At 34.3% G+C, this 15,057-nt stretch overlaps 2 protein-coding genes and 2 pseudogenes across 3 annotated transcripts; 3 read left to right on the top strand and 1 right to left on the bottom strand.

The window, feature by feature from the left end:
• Positions 1-584: 584 nt before the first annotated feature.
• LOC114418786 (probable apyrase 7) lies at positions 585-4,349 on the top strand. Of its 2 annotated transcripts, none has more exons than XM_028384303.1 (3): positions 585-2,661; positions 3,058-3,399; positions 3,876-4,349. In XM_028384303.1, exons 1-2 carry the CDS (start codon positions 900-902, stop codon positions 3,366-3,368), a joined length of 2,073 nt encoding a protein of 690 aa, XP_028240104.1. In that variant the 5' UTR covers positions 585-899; the 3' UTR covers positions 3,369-3,399; positions 3,876-4,349. The 2 variants fall into 2 exon arrangements, with proteins under 2 accessions (XP_028240104.1, XP_028240098.1); XM_028384297.1 differs by having other exon boundaries at positions 586-2,661; positions 3,884-4,349.
• A 4,303-nt stretch (positions 4,350-8,652) lies between these two features.
• LOC114405530 lies at positions 8,653-9,914 on the top strand (annotated as a pseudogene).
• Positions 9,915-9,990: 76 nt separating this feature from the next.
• On the top strand, positions 9,991-11,742 carry LOC114405518 (annotated as a pseudogene).
• A 2,642-nt stretch (positions 11,743-14,384) lies between these two features.
• LOC114405541 lies at positions 14,385-14,827 on the bottom strand. The gene has a single exon (XM_028368023.1). The coding sequence runs from the start codon at positions 14,810-14,812 to the stop codon at positions 14,528-14,530; it is 285 nt and encodes a 94-aa protein (XP_028223824.1). The 5' UTR covers positions 14,813-14,827; the 3' UTR covers positions 14,385-14,527.
• Positions 14,828-15,057: the final 230 nt, after the last annotated feature.

Consider the following 15,057-nt stretch of genomic DNA (forward strand, 5'->3'; position numbering starts at 1 on the left):
CACTGGTTTGATAAAAATAAATTTATATAAAATTATCAATGATGTAAAAATGGATAAAACTTATGTAGGTGTAAATCTTTTCTCTTAAAAATTTAGGTAATCAACATTTGTAATTTTTCCGGGCTATACTATGATTTTTTTTATATTCTAATTCTCATTTAAAAAAAAAAATTGGTGCTTACATTATTATACCTTCATACAATAATTGAATTCTCATTTTTTAGAGTAAGATAACTTATGTGTATACACTCATTATTTCATAACCACGTGTCTTTATCACTTTGTAACTTCTTTTTTATTTTATATTTAATAAATTTTTAATTAATAGTATTAATTTTCTTTAATTAATATTAAACTTTAAAATAATGACTAAAAGTACTGAGATACTTGTGCATTATTGGTAAAATGTTATTAAATGTCATAAACTCATCATTAAAATAATATTCAATAAAAAAACTCTTAACTATTTACATTTTTATCATCAAAATGTTATTAAATGTGTTTTCGTATTTCAGGCACGAAATAGAAACTATACCCACGTTACTGTTTCTAAACGATGTGCAAGCAAGTTCAAGTTTAGCGAGTGATAACTCCTTGGTTTTGGTCCTATTGGCCATCACCCTGTGGATGCAGAAGTGCCCAATACGTTCCTCTGTTATTTTATTTCTTTCAAAGTTTTGTTTTGGTCATCAAAGTCGTCGCAAAATTCCAACTACCCAACGCCACGAGAATCAGATCCATCCATTTCTCTCTCTCTCTCTCTCTCTCCCTCATCAATGGCGATCAACCCAAACCCTTACCCCTGAAACCTCACTCTCCGAAATGCCATGCTTTCTCCTCCCCCCACCTAACCCCACTTTCTCCATTCCATCTGGGTATTCCCCGAATCGCAAAAAGCCATGGTCTTTGCCAAAATCGCATCACTCGTCGCCCCCAATTCACATTCCCTCCCCCACCCCCTTTCTCTCCAGGATCTCTCCTCGTACCACCGCCACCTCGAACCACCCCTCCAAGGCGGAACAACCTCGTCCTCACGCAACAAATGCCTCAGACTCTCACTCTACCTCGCCACCTTCCTGTTCCTAACTTACCTCCTCTTCCTCCTCCTCTACTCCTACTGGGCCCACGCTTCCTCCGCCAAGTACTACGTTGTCCTCGACTGCGGCAGCACCGGCACCCGCGTCTACGTCTACCGCGCCTCCGTCCGCTTCAACCGCCACACCACTCTCCCAATCGCCATCACCTCCCTGAGAAACCCCTCCCACAAGAAGCCTCCCACCGGCCGCGCCTACGATCGAATCGAAACCGAACCCGGTATCGATAAATTAGTAAACAACGTGTCTGGTTTGAACAATGCACTGAAACCTTTGCTCAGGTGGGCCAAGAAGCAGATACCAGTGAGTGCTCACAAGTCTACATTTTTGTTCCTTTATGCCACTGCTGGTGTTAGGAGGCTTCCTGTTAGTGATTCTCGGTGGCTGCTTGATAATGCTTGGTCTGTGCTTAAAGACTCTCCCTTTGTGTGCCAAAGGGATTGGGTTAAGACTATTTTGGGTCCCGAAGAGGCTTATTTTGGGTGGATAGCTCTTAATTATGATAGTGGCATTTTGGGGGTTAGGCCTAGGAAGGCTACTTATGGTGCTCTTGACTTGGGTGGCTCTTCCTTGCAGGTCACGTTTGAGAGTGATCAGCAGCTGAATAGTGAGACTAGTTTGTATGTTAGGATTGGATCTGTGAGCCATCATCTCACCGCGTATTCGCTGCCGGGGTATGGACTCAACGAGGCATTTGGTAAGTCTGTGGTGTATTTGTTTAGGAAGGAGTTTGGATTGGGTGATGTGGATGTGGGTAGTGGTGGGAATATTGAGTTGAAACATCCTTGCTTGCAGGAGGGGTATAGGGAGGAATACTTGTGTTCTCGTTGTTTGTCTAGTAAGAAAGGTGGGAATGGAGGGTTTGGAGGAACTCCATTAGTGCTTGTTGGTGCTCCCAATTGGGGGGAGTGCAGCACGCTTGCAAAAGTTGCTGTGAATTTGTCTGAGTGGTCTGATCATGGTGCTGGGCTTGATTGTGGAGCGCAGCCTTGTGCTTTGGGTGATAATCTGCCTCGCCCATATGGACACTTTTATGTGATTTCTGGATTTTATGTGGTGTATAGGTTTTTCAACTTGACTTCTGAGGCCACGCTTGACGATGTGTTGGTGAGGGGTAAGGGTTTTTGTGGAAAGAGGTGGGATGTTGCAAAGAGAAGTGTTGCTCCGCAGCCCTTTATTGAGCAGTACTGCTTCAGGGCACCCTACATTGCCTCTTTGCTGAGGGAGGGTTTGCACATTAATGATAACCAGATAACTGTTGGCTCTGGAAATATCACTTGGACACTTGGGGTTGCCTTGTTGGAAGCTGGAAAGGCGTTTTCCACTAGATTTGGGCTTCGTGACTTGGAGCTTTTTCAGATGAAGATAAATCCTCTTGTTCTTGTGCCCCTTTTGTTGCTTTCTTTTATTCTTCTTCTTTGTGCTTTATCATGTATTGGCAATTGGATGCCAAGGTTTTTCCGGAGGCAATATCTTCCCATTTCCAGGCATAACAGTGTTTCTGGTGCTTCTGTTCTCAACATACCATCTCCTTTTCGGTTCCAGCGATGGAGTCCAATGAACTCTGGTAAGCTATTTATTTACACAAATATGATTACTACTAATCCAAAAACTTATTAGGTGAACTGTCTTGTTTAAAGTTTTTTCTGAGACGCCTAGAAATTGGTCTGTTTTTCTTGTTCTTTTAGTTTGTACTATTAAATGTGGTACATTGACCAACACCCATTTGTATATCTTGGATATTACTGTCACTTGTTTTTGTCATGTTCTCAAATTCTCAAAGCTTGCAGTCGTCACAAATGTGTATGTACTCAATTTTTCATTATTATGTGGATGATTTGTGTATTTTGTAAATCATAACCAAGTTGTGCCTCAAAATAGCTTGTGAATTCTGTATATAATTTATGTGAATAATTATTTTAGAACTGACCTGAAAATCCAATTTACACCTGTGATATCGCAGGGGATGGAAGACTTAAGATGCCTCTGAGCCCAAAAATTGCAAGTTCACAACAAAGCCCGTTTGGTCTAGGGCATGGTCTTGACAACAACAGTGGTGGCGTCGAGCTTATGAAGTCTTCATTGTACCCATCAGCTAGTAATGTCTCACATAGTTATTCCTCAAACAGTTTAGGGCAGATGCAGTTTGACAGTGGCAACATGGGTGCCTTCTGGTCCCCACACAGAAGTCAGATGCGTCTGCAGAGTAGGAGATCACAGTCTCGAGAAGACCTGAATTCCTCATTGGCTGAAGTTCATCTGGTGAAGCCGTGAAGGTTTAAGGCAATGTCTTCTGAAAACATTGGTATGATTAAATTAATATCTTTTTCTAAAATTACATCCTTTTAATAGACTAATCTTTCCTTTGATTTTTGCTTTGCTTTATCAAAGTTTTCACGGGAATTCTCTGTAACATACTAAATCTGTAGGATTCACCGAAAAAAAAAATATTAACATCTGTAGGTAAGTAATAGTAAAGCAAACACAAATCTTTTTGTTGATTTTTTTCTGTATTTAATTGAAGATTTCCACATTTTCCCTAAGTTTGTAAATTTTAGACTGCCTTGTACATAGCAACAAATGTCATGATTGGATGTGAGTTGTAGGCCAATAAAATTTCAGTGCCCAAGATGAAATTTTTCTGGGCATTGAGTCTAAACATCTTGTCATTGTACTGTCATCAGTAATGATGCTTCTACTAGCTAAAGGGATATCTGAGAGTCTTTCTATTTTATTTTTGTTCCCCCTCTAACTGCAAACTGTAAAAGATTTCTGTCCTAGCATTTCAGAGATTTTTGTCATGGAGATGACTGTAGCTAAAGGTGAAGCCAGATCAATTGATTAATGAATTTGCATCTCCTGGAGATCACTTCTAAACTGGATTGCTCCACGAGTTGCATAGCACAAACAAACACAATCTAGGCATCGGCTCATCTCGCCCGTAGTGGCTTCTTGATGTCAGCATGTTCTGCCTCAGCGATTTAGTTTTTCTGGTGCCACTAACCCTTCAGAAGCTAAGTCAAGCATCTAAGACTAACAAGCAGAAGAAAGGATGTATTTCATAACATTGAGACTGTTCCTATACCATTCTTTAGACTCATTAACTGCCATTATTATAGAGAATGTCTTATTGTTTCATAGGTGACTCATGATGAGTTGGAAAATCAATTAGAAAAGATGAACATCACGGAGAAGTTGTTACATAGCACAATCCCTCACATCTTATAAGTTAAAAAAGCTACTGAATTGACTTCACATGTTTTAAGTTACTGCATTGATTTCTCAAAAAATGTATGTCATGCGATTTTCTAGGTGGTTAAACAAGTCGGATCAAACCAAACACCTAAGCTCAAGCTTGGCTTCCATAAAAAAAATTATATTCAAGTTTAACTCGTTTGTAGTTTATATAAAATTGGACGGCTTTTTTAAAAATGATGTTTCAATTTGGTTTGTTTATCATATTTTTTTATTTTTCAAATATATTCTAAATTTTTTTAAGTTTACAATTATTATATTTAATAGATATTTTTTATATGTAATAAAAGAAAAAAAATAGAATAAAGAATATTTAAAAATAATATATATACATATATGTGTGTGTGTATATATATAATAACTTTTAAGAAAAATTATAATTTATTTATTAGAATAAACCAACTTGATAAGCATTCCACAACTGTGTGTTAGATAAAACTAGCATATGGCTACTTCAAAATTTAGAAGTTATAAATTAGGAGTTGTAAAACTGAAAATTTATTAGTTGATTGAACGGAAAGAGTTTGGTAAGAATAGTTAATAAGCTAGCTAATGAATATAAAATGATATAAAAGGTTCTATTTAATTATTTGAGATAAAAAGGAATTTCAAATAAAAAAACAAAAAAGTCAATACTTTATAAGCTAACTTATTTTCATAAGTTAGTTGAAGTAACTTATGAAAATGTTATTAAAATAAACTTGGGTACTAAATAAGTTTGGGTTAAATTAACTTATCAAAATTGATGCTTAATATATTGTTTATGAATTTAACGTTATAAAAAAACAATGTGCACAATTAAGATAAATGATATTGGGTATTTATCTATTATGATTTTATATTTATTATTTCTTTATCGACTCGCCTTTTAATATATTTCTAGATCTATCATGCCAAAAATGGAGTTCAATTTGATCGTTGAAGAATTTTTCTTGTCTTAATAGAGATCATGCACAATTCATGATATTCTTCATTTGTCACACAAGTAGGTGACTATACATGGAGAATTCCATTTATAGTGTATTTGGTTTGATGGTGAAATATTATGGTAAAATCACCACAAAAATAATTATTTGTTGCTTTAAACAATTATGGTGAGTTCGTATCAAATCAAACATCTGCTTAGTCTTTTTAAATTGTTCTCAACTTCCATGCTCTAAATACAAGGCTTAACTCTATCATATCATATGTATTTATAATATATAAATTCTGAGACACAAGCTCTGACATTGCCATCTTCGATTTTCAGAAAACAGAGATTCTTCCATTTCATCCTTTTTGCTTACGTGGCACACTCTTCTCATTTCACCATTTCAAATTCTGAGACACGGGTTACTCAGGCTGTTATTAAACTGTCATTAAAAGTGTTCCATATCAGTCTCCCAAGGCGTTTAAAGTCTGAAACAAATGCTACTTATCAATTACTAAATTGTCAATAACTTTTTAAAATTAATTGGGTTGACATTGCTCAACAGTTACTGCATTCTCTTCTTCAATCCGTTTTGCAACATAGTACCATTTGTTCATATATGTTATCACTGAGGTTTGAAAACAGCTATGTGAATTTTGTTTATGGTTTTGTTGAGGTGTTGCTCTATTAAAACTAATATTACCTTACGAATTTTGGGTATCATTGTTGTACTTGTATGGGGAAACCAAAGATATTCACATCACACCATTTAACAATTTAGTTTCAGTCACGACAAATACAAAAGTTCTCACATAATGTTTGCATATCTCTTAAAAGAAAGTGACTAAATATATATTGGCTTATAAGACGGTTTGAAAGGGATGCCACCCTTGCTAGACTTGATGTAGAGCAGACAATTTCCATATATTGTTGTTTCTACTATATTTAATCAACCTGGTTGTATTTGATAAACTCTTAGCATAGATCATCCTGTAACTAACTATATAACTATATAACTATACAAGTTAGTTACTCTTGTAACTAACTATATAAACTATAATAACTAACCATTGTAAGCTGATTCTAATTCAATGATAATCTAGCCTTCCTTTCATTCTTTTTCCTTTAGCTTTTTCTACAAGTTTCTTCTGTAAGCTTCCATATCAATGGCAGATACGAGTTCTTTGATAAACTGTTGGATTTTATATTATTTTGGCCTTAAATTTTCAAAAAAGTTTATATCAGTTGTCCTGCATTTAAGAAAGAAAGTATTACCCAATTTGGATTAGCTTCACATTATGGGAGCTTTTCAATTTTAAAACCTGACCATATATCAAAATTGATTTTAACTTGTATGAGAAGTTTGATTCATTTTATTTTGTTTTTATTCAAGTTTTTGTTGAGAGATTTGTCCAAACTGATTTTATACCCTCTTTCCTCCTGTGAGAAAGTGAGGGGGTGGAGTTACATAATACATCCATCTTCAAATATAAATTTGTGTTGAAATGTTTCATAATCTTCAACTATTCTTCACTAAGTTTCTGTAATGAAGCACATTGTTCTTACATTCTATTTGAATTTTATTCTCCCATGGTAAATCACGATTGTTTAAAGTCTTCATATCAGACCAAATGACAGTGCCACAAATTTCAGGTTGAAACATTAATTTTGGTTGAGGTTTAAGACTTGCCCAAGGGATTTTATTCTTATTTGCATTGGATGGTCTTCACTCTACTGGTATTGTGCATAGGGATATTAAGCCACATTACATTAGTTTGTTTGAAGGTAAAGAATTTAAAGATTGCATAACTTTATCCAATGCAAAAAGATCCCTAATCCAAATTAAGCTCACATTTTTTTAAACCATTGGGATCAGAGTCTCATACATGATCTTGGAGCTGCTACAGATCTCCGAGTCGGCATCAACTACATTCCTGAGGAGTTTCTTTTGGATCCAAGGTATCTTCTTTGACATTATTAACACAAGTAGCCAACTGCCTTTGAACGTAATTCATTGATGGAAGCTTTTCGTTTTTATTTATTTCTATATTTTCAAATCTGTCCCTTGAAGAGATTGAAATAGATATAAAAAGATACTAATATTAGATTTCGTCTACATTTGCCATATAAATGTTCTTAGTTTTAAATGAAAACATATACAGGTGATAGGTTGCTTCTGCATATTTGGTTTGAAAATTGAATCGCTACCAAGTGGTTCTTTTATGTTCTGGCCCCTTTTGAGGTTGCAAATCAAAATTGGAGTAATATATCAACCGTATATGTGTTTAAGATTTTTTAATATTTTTAAGTTTCTTGCATTCAACAGTGAAACTCTATAAGATACTTTTCTTTAAAGGTTTATGACCATGGCTACAACTTTTTATTCTAACTCAAACTTTGTAAACAGGGTTAAAATTTCCGGACCCTATCATGTTTGCAGTTGAGAACCCATCACGGATAATATCATTATTTCCTATTTCAACAAATGTTTCACAATTTTAAAATATATTAATTCTGCATAATTTTTTTAAAACATAATTCAACGTAATATTTCCAGACCCTATCATGTTTGATTTTTTTTACCCATGTAATGCGCGGATCAATATCTAGTTAAATTAATAACGGAAGTTCATTTGAAGTCTTCTTTCCTCCATCAGGCATGTTCTTATTGGCCATTAGTAAGGCCTACATTATTAGACACCACCATTTCATATTTTTACAATAAATGGAAAGATAGAAAGAAGAATAGAAAAAAAAAAAGGTTTGAGACTAAATGAGCAATGGGACATAAAGAAATAGAAAACAGTCGTAAAAATGTGAAGTGAACATAATTATTTTCTACCATTTAGCAATTTCTACAGTTACTTATAGTATTTCTTCCAGTGTCATTACTTTTAAATTGTTTTATGTCCAATGAGCCATTTGACTCTTCTTCCAACAATCCTCACAACGGTAGGTGCAGTGAAAAAAGTATGCGCGTTTCTTTAATCATCATTAAAGATACTTTTTTTATCCACTTTCATTCCTCTCTTTTTCCAATTCAAACCATGTAGAACCGATAAATGATTGAGAATCAAACCTGCTATTAGCCAACATAAACTTCCCATCGGGGCAGCAATATCAATAGTGGTCAACAGAAATATTACTTTCGTGAATCATTCTCCAAGAACTTTCTATAATGTTAGCGAAGGATTTTTCTCAGAATCATTGCATGTTTCTTGCTCAAATGGATTTATTCTCCTACCGTATAAACTTGACCTTTATGTCGGTAATCAAAACCAAAGCAGCAGCAGAAGGAATAACATGCGCTTCTTCTTCAATTAACAAACTCTATATAAAGCTATGATAAGAATAGAAATATCATCACCTAGCAGCCTCCAATTCCTGATCAAAATGAAGCATTTTTGTCTCATGTTATTAGCATTTTGGTCTATATATTTTCACCTAATTTCTCTCCTTACATTGAACTCCCTGTGGTTTATCCCAAATATGACTGCCTTTGCATCAGGAAATTAGACTATCATTTGGCATTGCTCAAATTCAGGAAATTCATATCCAATGATCCTTATGGAATCTTGCTCTCTTGGAATACTTCCACTCACTTTTGTAACTGGCATGGAATAACATGCAATCCCATGCTTCAAAGGGTTACATAGCTGAACTTGCGAGGGTACAACTTGAAGGGTTCCATATCTCCTCATGTTGGCAATCTCTCTTATATGAAAAAGTTCAACCTCAAGCCCAAAAGAATGGGACAGTTGTCACAACTGCAGAAACTTGTTGCCTCGCATAACTCACTGGAAGGGAAAATTCCTACAAACTTCACAGGTTGCACCTGTCTCAAAGGCTTATACTTAAATGGGAACAATCTGATTGGCAAAGTATCAGTCAAAGTTGGCTCACTTGGAAAGCTTCAACATTTGATCGTTGCTAAAAACCAGTTGACCAAAGGAATCACATCATTTATAGGGAATCTTTCATCCCTAATTCATCTCTCTGGCTGTTAAGAACTTTGAAGGAGACCTTCCTCAAGAAATATGTCATCTCAAAAGCTTGACAAAGATAGCATTGGATGTCAACGTATTGACTGGAACATTTCCTTCTTGTCTTTATAATACGTCATCTCTTACTGTAATCTCAGCCGCTGCAAATCAATTTAATGGCCCTCTTTCACCCAACATGTTCCACACCCTCCCTAATCTCCAAGAAATTTATATTGCTGACAATCAAGTCTCAGGTCCAATCCCACCTTCCATCACAAATGCATTTATCCTTTCAAGACTTGAGATCAGTATAAACTATTTCACAGGACAAGTTCCAAGTCTAGGCAAGCTACAAAATCTTCTATATCTAACTTTGGAGAAAAATAATCTAGGTGACAATTCAACTGATTATTAGAAGTTTTTAAAATCATTGACGATTAGGAAAATCCCAAGTCCCACATCGGCTAAAAATAAAGTCAAGTTAGAATATATAAGTGAGGGGCAACCCTCATTCCTTAAGTTAGCTTTTGGGGTTGAGTTAAGTCTAAACTCATTAATCCAAAGGGCTACCCACTAATCACTACTGTTGTTCACAGGAGAAATCCCTCCAGCAACATAGGGAACTTCAGTCAATTGTTTCAGGAAACTGTGCCAAAAATTACAATACTTAAATCTCTCAAAAAACCACCTTACAGGTGCCATACCTCTAGAGGTTTTTAATCTTTAAATCTTTCCTCTCTAAAAAACTTGTTGGATTTGTCACAGAACTCGTTTAGTGGTAATATACCGGAAGTAGGCAACCTTAAAATATCGATTTCCTAGATGTGTCCGAGAATCAACTGTCAGGTGACATTCCTGGAACTATCAGAGAATGCAGAATGTTGGAGTACCTCTATATGCAAGGGAATTCTTTACAGGGAATCATACCATCCTCTTTAGCATCACTCAAATGTCTCAAATGTTTAGACCTGTCACAAAACTGCTTGTTTGGATCAATTCCAACTATTCTGCAGAACATTTCTTTCTTGGAATATTTCAATGTAACATTTAACATTTTGGATGGTGAGGTACCAATTGAAGGTGTCTTTGGAAATGCAAGTCGGTTAGTGGTGATTGGAAACAGTAAGCTTTGTGGAGGAATTTCAGAACTGCATCTACCACCATGCCCCGTCAAAGGTAAGAAACTTGCAAAATTCAGGTTGGTGGCAGTGATAGTTAGTGTGGTTGCTTTTCTTCTCATCCTCTCAGTTATTCTAGCAATCTACTGGATGAGGAAAAATAGTAAGAAACCATCTTTGGATCCACCAACAATTGGCGAGTTGGCTAGAGTTTCATACCAAAGCTTACATGACAGAACCTATGGATTCTCAACTACAAACTTGATAGGGTCTGGAATTTTAGCTCTGTCTGCAAAGGAACTCTTGAGTTAGAAGACAAAGTATTTGCCATAAAGGCCCTAAACCTTCAAAGAAAAGGAGCTCACAAGAGTTTCATTGTTGAATGCAATGCACTTAAAAATATTAAACATCGAAATCTGGTTCAGATTTTAACATGTTGTTCCAGCACAGATTTCAAAGGTCAAGAATTTAAAGCTCTAATTTTTTAGTACATTAAAAATGGAAGCTTAGAGCAATGGTTGCATCCAATGACACTAAGTGCAGAGCATTCGAGAAAATTCAGCCTTGATCAAAGATTAAATATCATGATTGATGTTGGTTCTGCATTACATTATCTTCATCATGAATGAAAGCAATCCATCATTCATTGTGATTTAAAGTCATGCAATGTCCTTCTTGATGATGACATGACTGCTCATGTGAGCAATTTTGGCATAGCAAGACTTATCTCAATCATCAATGCCTACCACTTCTAAGCAAACAATTACAATTGGAATAAAGGGGACTGTTGGCTATGCTCCTCCGGGTATGTTCTAAAATCTAAACTGTTGAATGAATCAGTTTTTCTTTGAATCCCCTATTTTTTTATAAACACTTTATATTTACTAAATACAAAGTATTGAAATTTTTTTGTTGTAGAGTAGGGATTAGGTTCTGAGGTTCAATGGTGACATGTATAGCTTTGGGATTCTTGTGTTGGAAATGCTTACTGGAATCAGACCCACTGATGAATTCTTTGAAGATGGTCAAAATTTGCATAAGTTTGTGGAAAATTCATTTCCTAATAATCTTTTAAAAATTTTGGACTCATCACTTGTACCAAAACAAGGACAAGCAGCAATAGAAGAAGTAAACAATTCGAATCTTACTCCAACTGTTGAAAAGTGCTTAGTTTCACTCTTTAAGATTGGACTTTCTTGCCCATTGGAATCATCAAAAGAAAGAATGAATATGGTGGATGTCACTAGAGAGCTAAGCAAAATCAGAAGAGCCTTTCTTCCTGGTAAGATAAACGTAAAATGACTTAACTCTCCACATATTACAAAAGAACAAATGTAGATGCGTCAAACTGTTTCTTCTGCCAAATTTTAATAGCAGTTCTATTTACAATAATATTCTCTTGTACTTGTTTTTTGTTTTTATTTTTTAAATTGTTTCACACATATCAGTATTCCTTTTCAAACCTTGCAATATTATAAAATTGAGATTTCTATATTCTTAATTACACTTGCTGCTGGCTTTGGCTCTTACCAGATTAATTGTTTATATAGATACAATTTCATTTCTCTTTTTCTGCCATTTTGCTATGTATTCTAAAATTCTAAAACTACGAAGGTAACCTGCTTCTTCTCGAATTTAAGGTATTGACGCTTGAATAATCAAAGCTGAGGTAAAAGCCACAGCCATTTCAAAAATTGTTTGTTTGGAGTATTGTGTACTGTTTAATTATATTTTACCCCAGTTATCTACTCATCTTACTTAATGTATCTAACAATCCATCTAAGTAATGGACTTTATTATACTCTAGTTTTATTTCCCAAGATTTGTCATTGATTTCAGAGAATACTTTGTACCTGTAACATGATTATAGTAACAACAAAGCCTTATTCACCGTACCAAATTTTTAATTTATCATATCGGGATCCATAAACTTGTCTTTAATAATAAGAGGTTACATAGTAGAGAATTCTTTCTAGCATTTGGTATATCAGACACAAAATTCTTGGTAAAAAAACACTTCCACATATGAAATATACAAATTAATGAGTATAAACTCAAAGTGGTCAAAATAATAAGTGGACTTCAATAAGTTGACGTACGCAGTGCCAGTGACTGCATATGCTTTACAGATACTTACATTCAATCTTTCTATTTAAGGAATTTCACATTTCTGAGTAAAATCATGTTATATATAGATTCAATGTTTAAATATTAAGATAACAGCAAAAAATATACCAACCATCTATGCTGAGACTTTTCAATCTATCCAAAGGATAGTACTTGTAGCTTGTAGCACTACTACAAAATGCGATTTCGACATCGGTCGAAAACGTCATTCTACATCGGTGCTCGACCGATGTAGAATATGATATCGTTAAAAATTAAATGTTTCGACATCGGTCGTCAATCCATAGATGTAAAAAACACGTTGTTTTCTACATCGGTCCTAAGTAGACCACCGTCTTTGAAAAATCATTATTTACTACGTTGCTGACGTCATAAACGATGTAACAAATGCGTGTTTTCACATCGGTGCTGACGTAAGCACCGATGTAAAAATTACATGTTTCCACATTATTGCTGACATAAGCATCGATGTAAAAATATGTAATTTCTACATCAGAGCTTACGTCAGCACTGATGTTAAATGTTAAATAACCTGTAATTAAATTTTAGGTTAATTAATAATCAATAATTATATTTACAATATTATCAATATTGCTAATAATCAATAAATATTATTATATAATATTAAAATCAATATTTATAATTATAATATTATATATATTACTAATAATCAATAAATATAATTACATAATATGAAAAGCTGTATTTATAATTACAATATTATCTATTATAAATTATGAAAATTCTAGCAGAATTGCCAAAGTTGAAAATTCTGTAAGTTTGAAATCTTTCTAATGAATTTCAACTTTATAATTTTTCTTGCTACTCCTAATCACTCAGGCAACATATATTTCACTATCTTTGCAGCAATGTGATAGGGAACAAGCTTCCCGGTCAAATTCCTAAGGCTATCAAGGAAAAGGCAGATTTACAATTAAGAAAATTAAACAATACTTAAGCATAAGGAAATTAAATAATAATTACTAATTAACTACCAATATCAATTATAGATCTTAGAGACGAAAAAAACACACAGCTAGAACTAGCAACATTAAATGAATTCATTATCTCACAGGAACATGTCAATCAACTTTGCCAAAAAGTAAATTATTACTTTTATGAAGCCTATTATACAATACAAGTACTTGAATGTTAATCAAATCCCCACTTACAGAAAAGCGTAAGTAAATTTTACTCTAAAACTTTTGCTTCAACTTTTTCATGATGACCGGTCATAAAACAGAAACACTTGTGTACATGAAATAATTGTATCTGTTATTCTGCATAGTATTCCAACATTTTTTTACTGCTGCCAAAATTTTCAATCAAGAATCTTCTTCATCAGACTCAAACTCCACCTGTAAGTAGACTAAAGAAATTAGTGGTTATATTTAATATCACAATAAGAAGGTATCTTTAATACAAGAAAATAAAAAAGCTAAAAATGAGGTCTTAAAACTTCAATTAAGCAAATGCTGATCTTCAGTATCTCAGTTAGACTTTGAATCCAAAGAAGCACAAATAGACATCAATTGCTATTGTTGTTTAATCATCTGTGTTTATAAAAGAAATATTCACAATTTCATCCTGATACCATTTTCCCAGTATAATCATGCTTTCAACCTGCATGGATAAACTTGAGTTCTCTTTGTCTACTTTCCTGAAAATCCATATAATGCAGCTAGTGTAAGGCCAACTTGTCAGTTTCAACTTTCCACTACCAATAGTAGTATAGTAATTACTTTTTAGTATTATAGTAATTACTTTTTAGTAGTATAGTAATCTACTTTTGGTTTGATAATCCCAAAATTTTATGTCAATGAAGCAATCACTAAAATTAACATAATGTATCTAAGAAATTGCTTTCTACATATATTCTACATTTTGGCCCAAAAACACCAAGATAAATAATAGTATGTATACATATCACAGTCACACTGATTGATACTGTAGCCGGAGACTATATTTGGATTTCATCATGTCACCTATACTCAGGCAAAAATAAAGAAAGAATATTCCCTGTAATTATATTTTGAAATATCAAAGAATTTTCAGTTTACCCTTGGCCACAGAATCCTTAACAAGCTCCATATGGCATGAAGCTTTCTGCGCTCCAGTCAAACCAGAACAGGTGCCACTAGCCCCTAAAGTGACAGCAAAGTAAAGATAAATAGTGCAGAGGAGAGTTAGCAGAACAAGAGTAGATAAGAGGAAGCGATGCCTATGGAAAAGTGTGGACCAACTACCCAGTTCATCCTTTTTAAACTGCCTCCTGAAAGATGGAGAGTTGAGACGAGGAGATGTCAGAATGGAGTCAATAACCATGGCTTCAAATTTCAATGTCAACCTTTATCAAACCCCTGAAGTTGTACATCATGCAAAAACAACAGTCAAGTTGTGATTCTATATATATGATATGTAAGGCTTAAATTATGGCATATCAATATTGTAATAGCAACCTCATTCTTCCCAATTCTTCACTAAGTCTACACAATCAAGCACACATAATAGCACATATTTTTTGGCTTTCAGAAAATATAACAAGGGTTTTAATATCAATTAGCAAAATC

Source organism: Glycine soja, chromosome 1 (genome assembly GCF_004193775.1).
Source record: "Glycine soja cultivar W05 chromosome 1, ASM419377v2, whole genome shotgun sequence".
NCBI classification, from domain to species: domain Eukaryota; kingdom Viridiplantae; phylum Streptophyta; class Magnoliopsida; order Fabales; family Fabaceae; genus Glycine; species Glycine soja.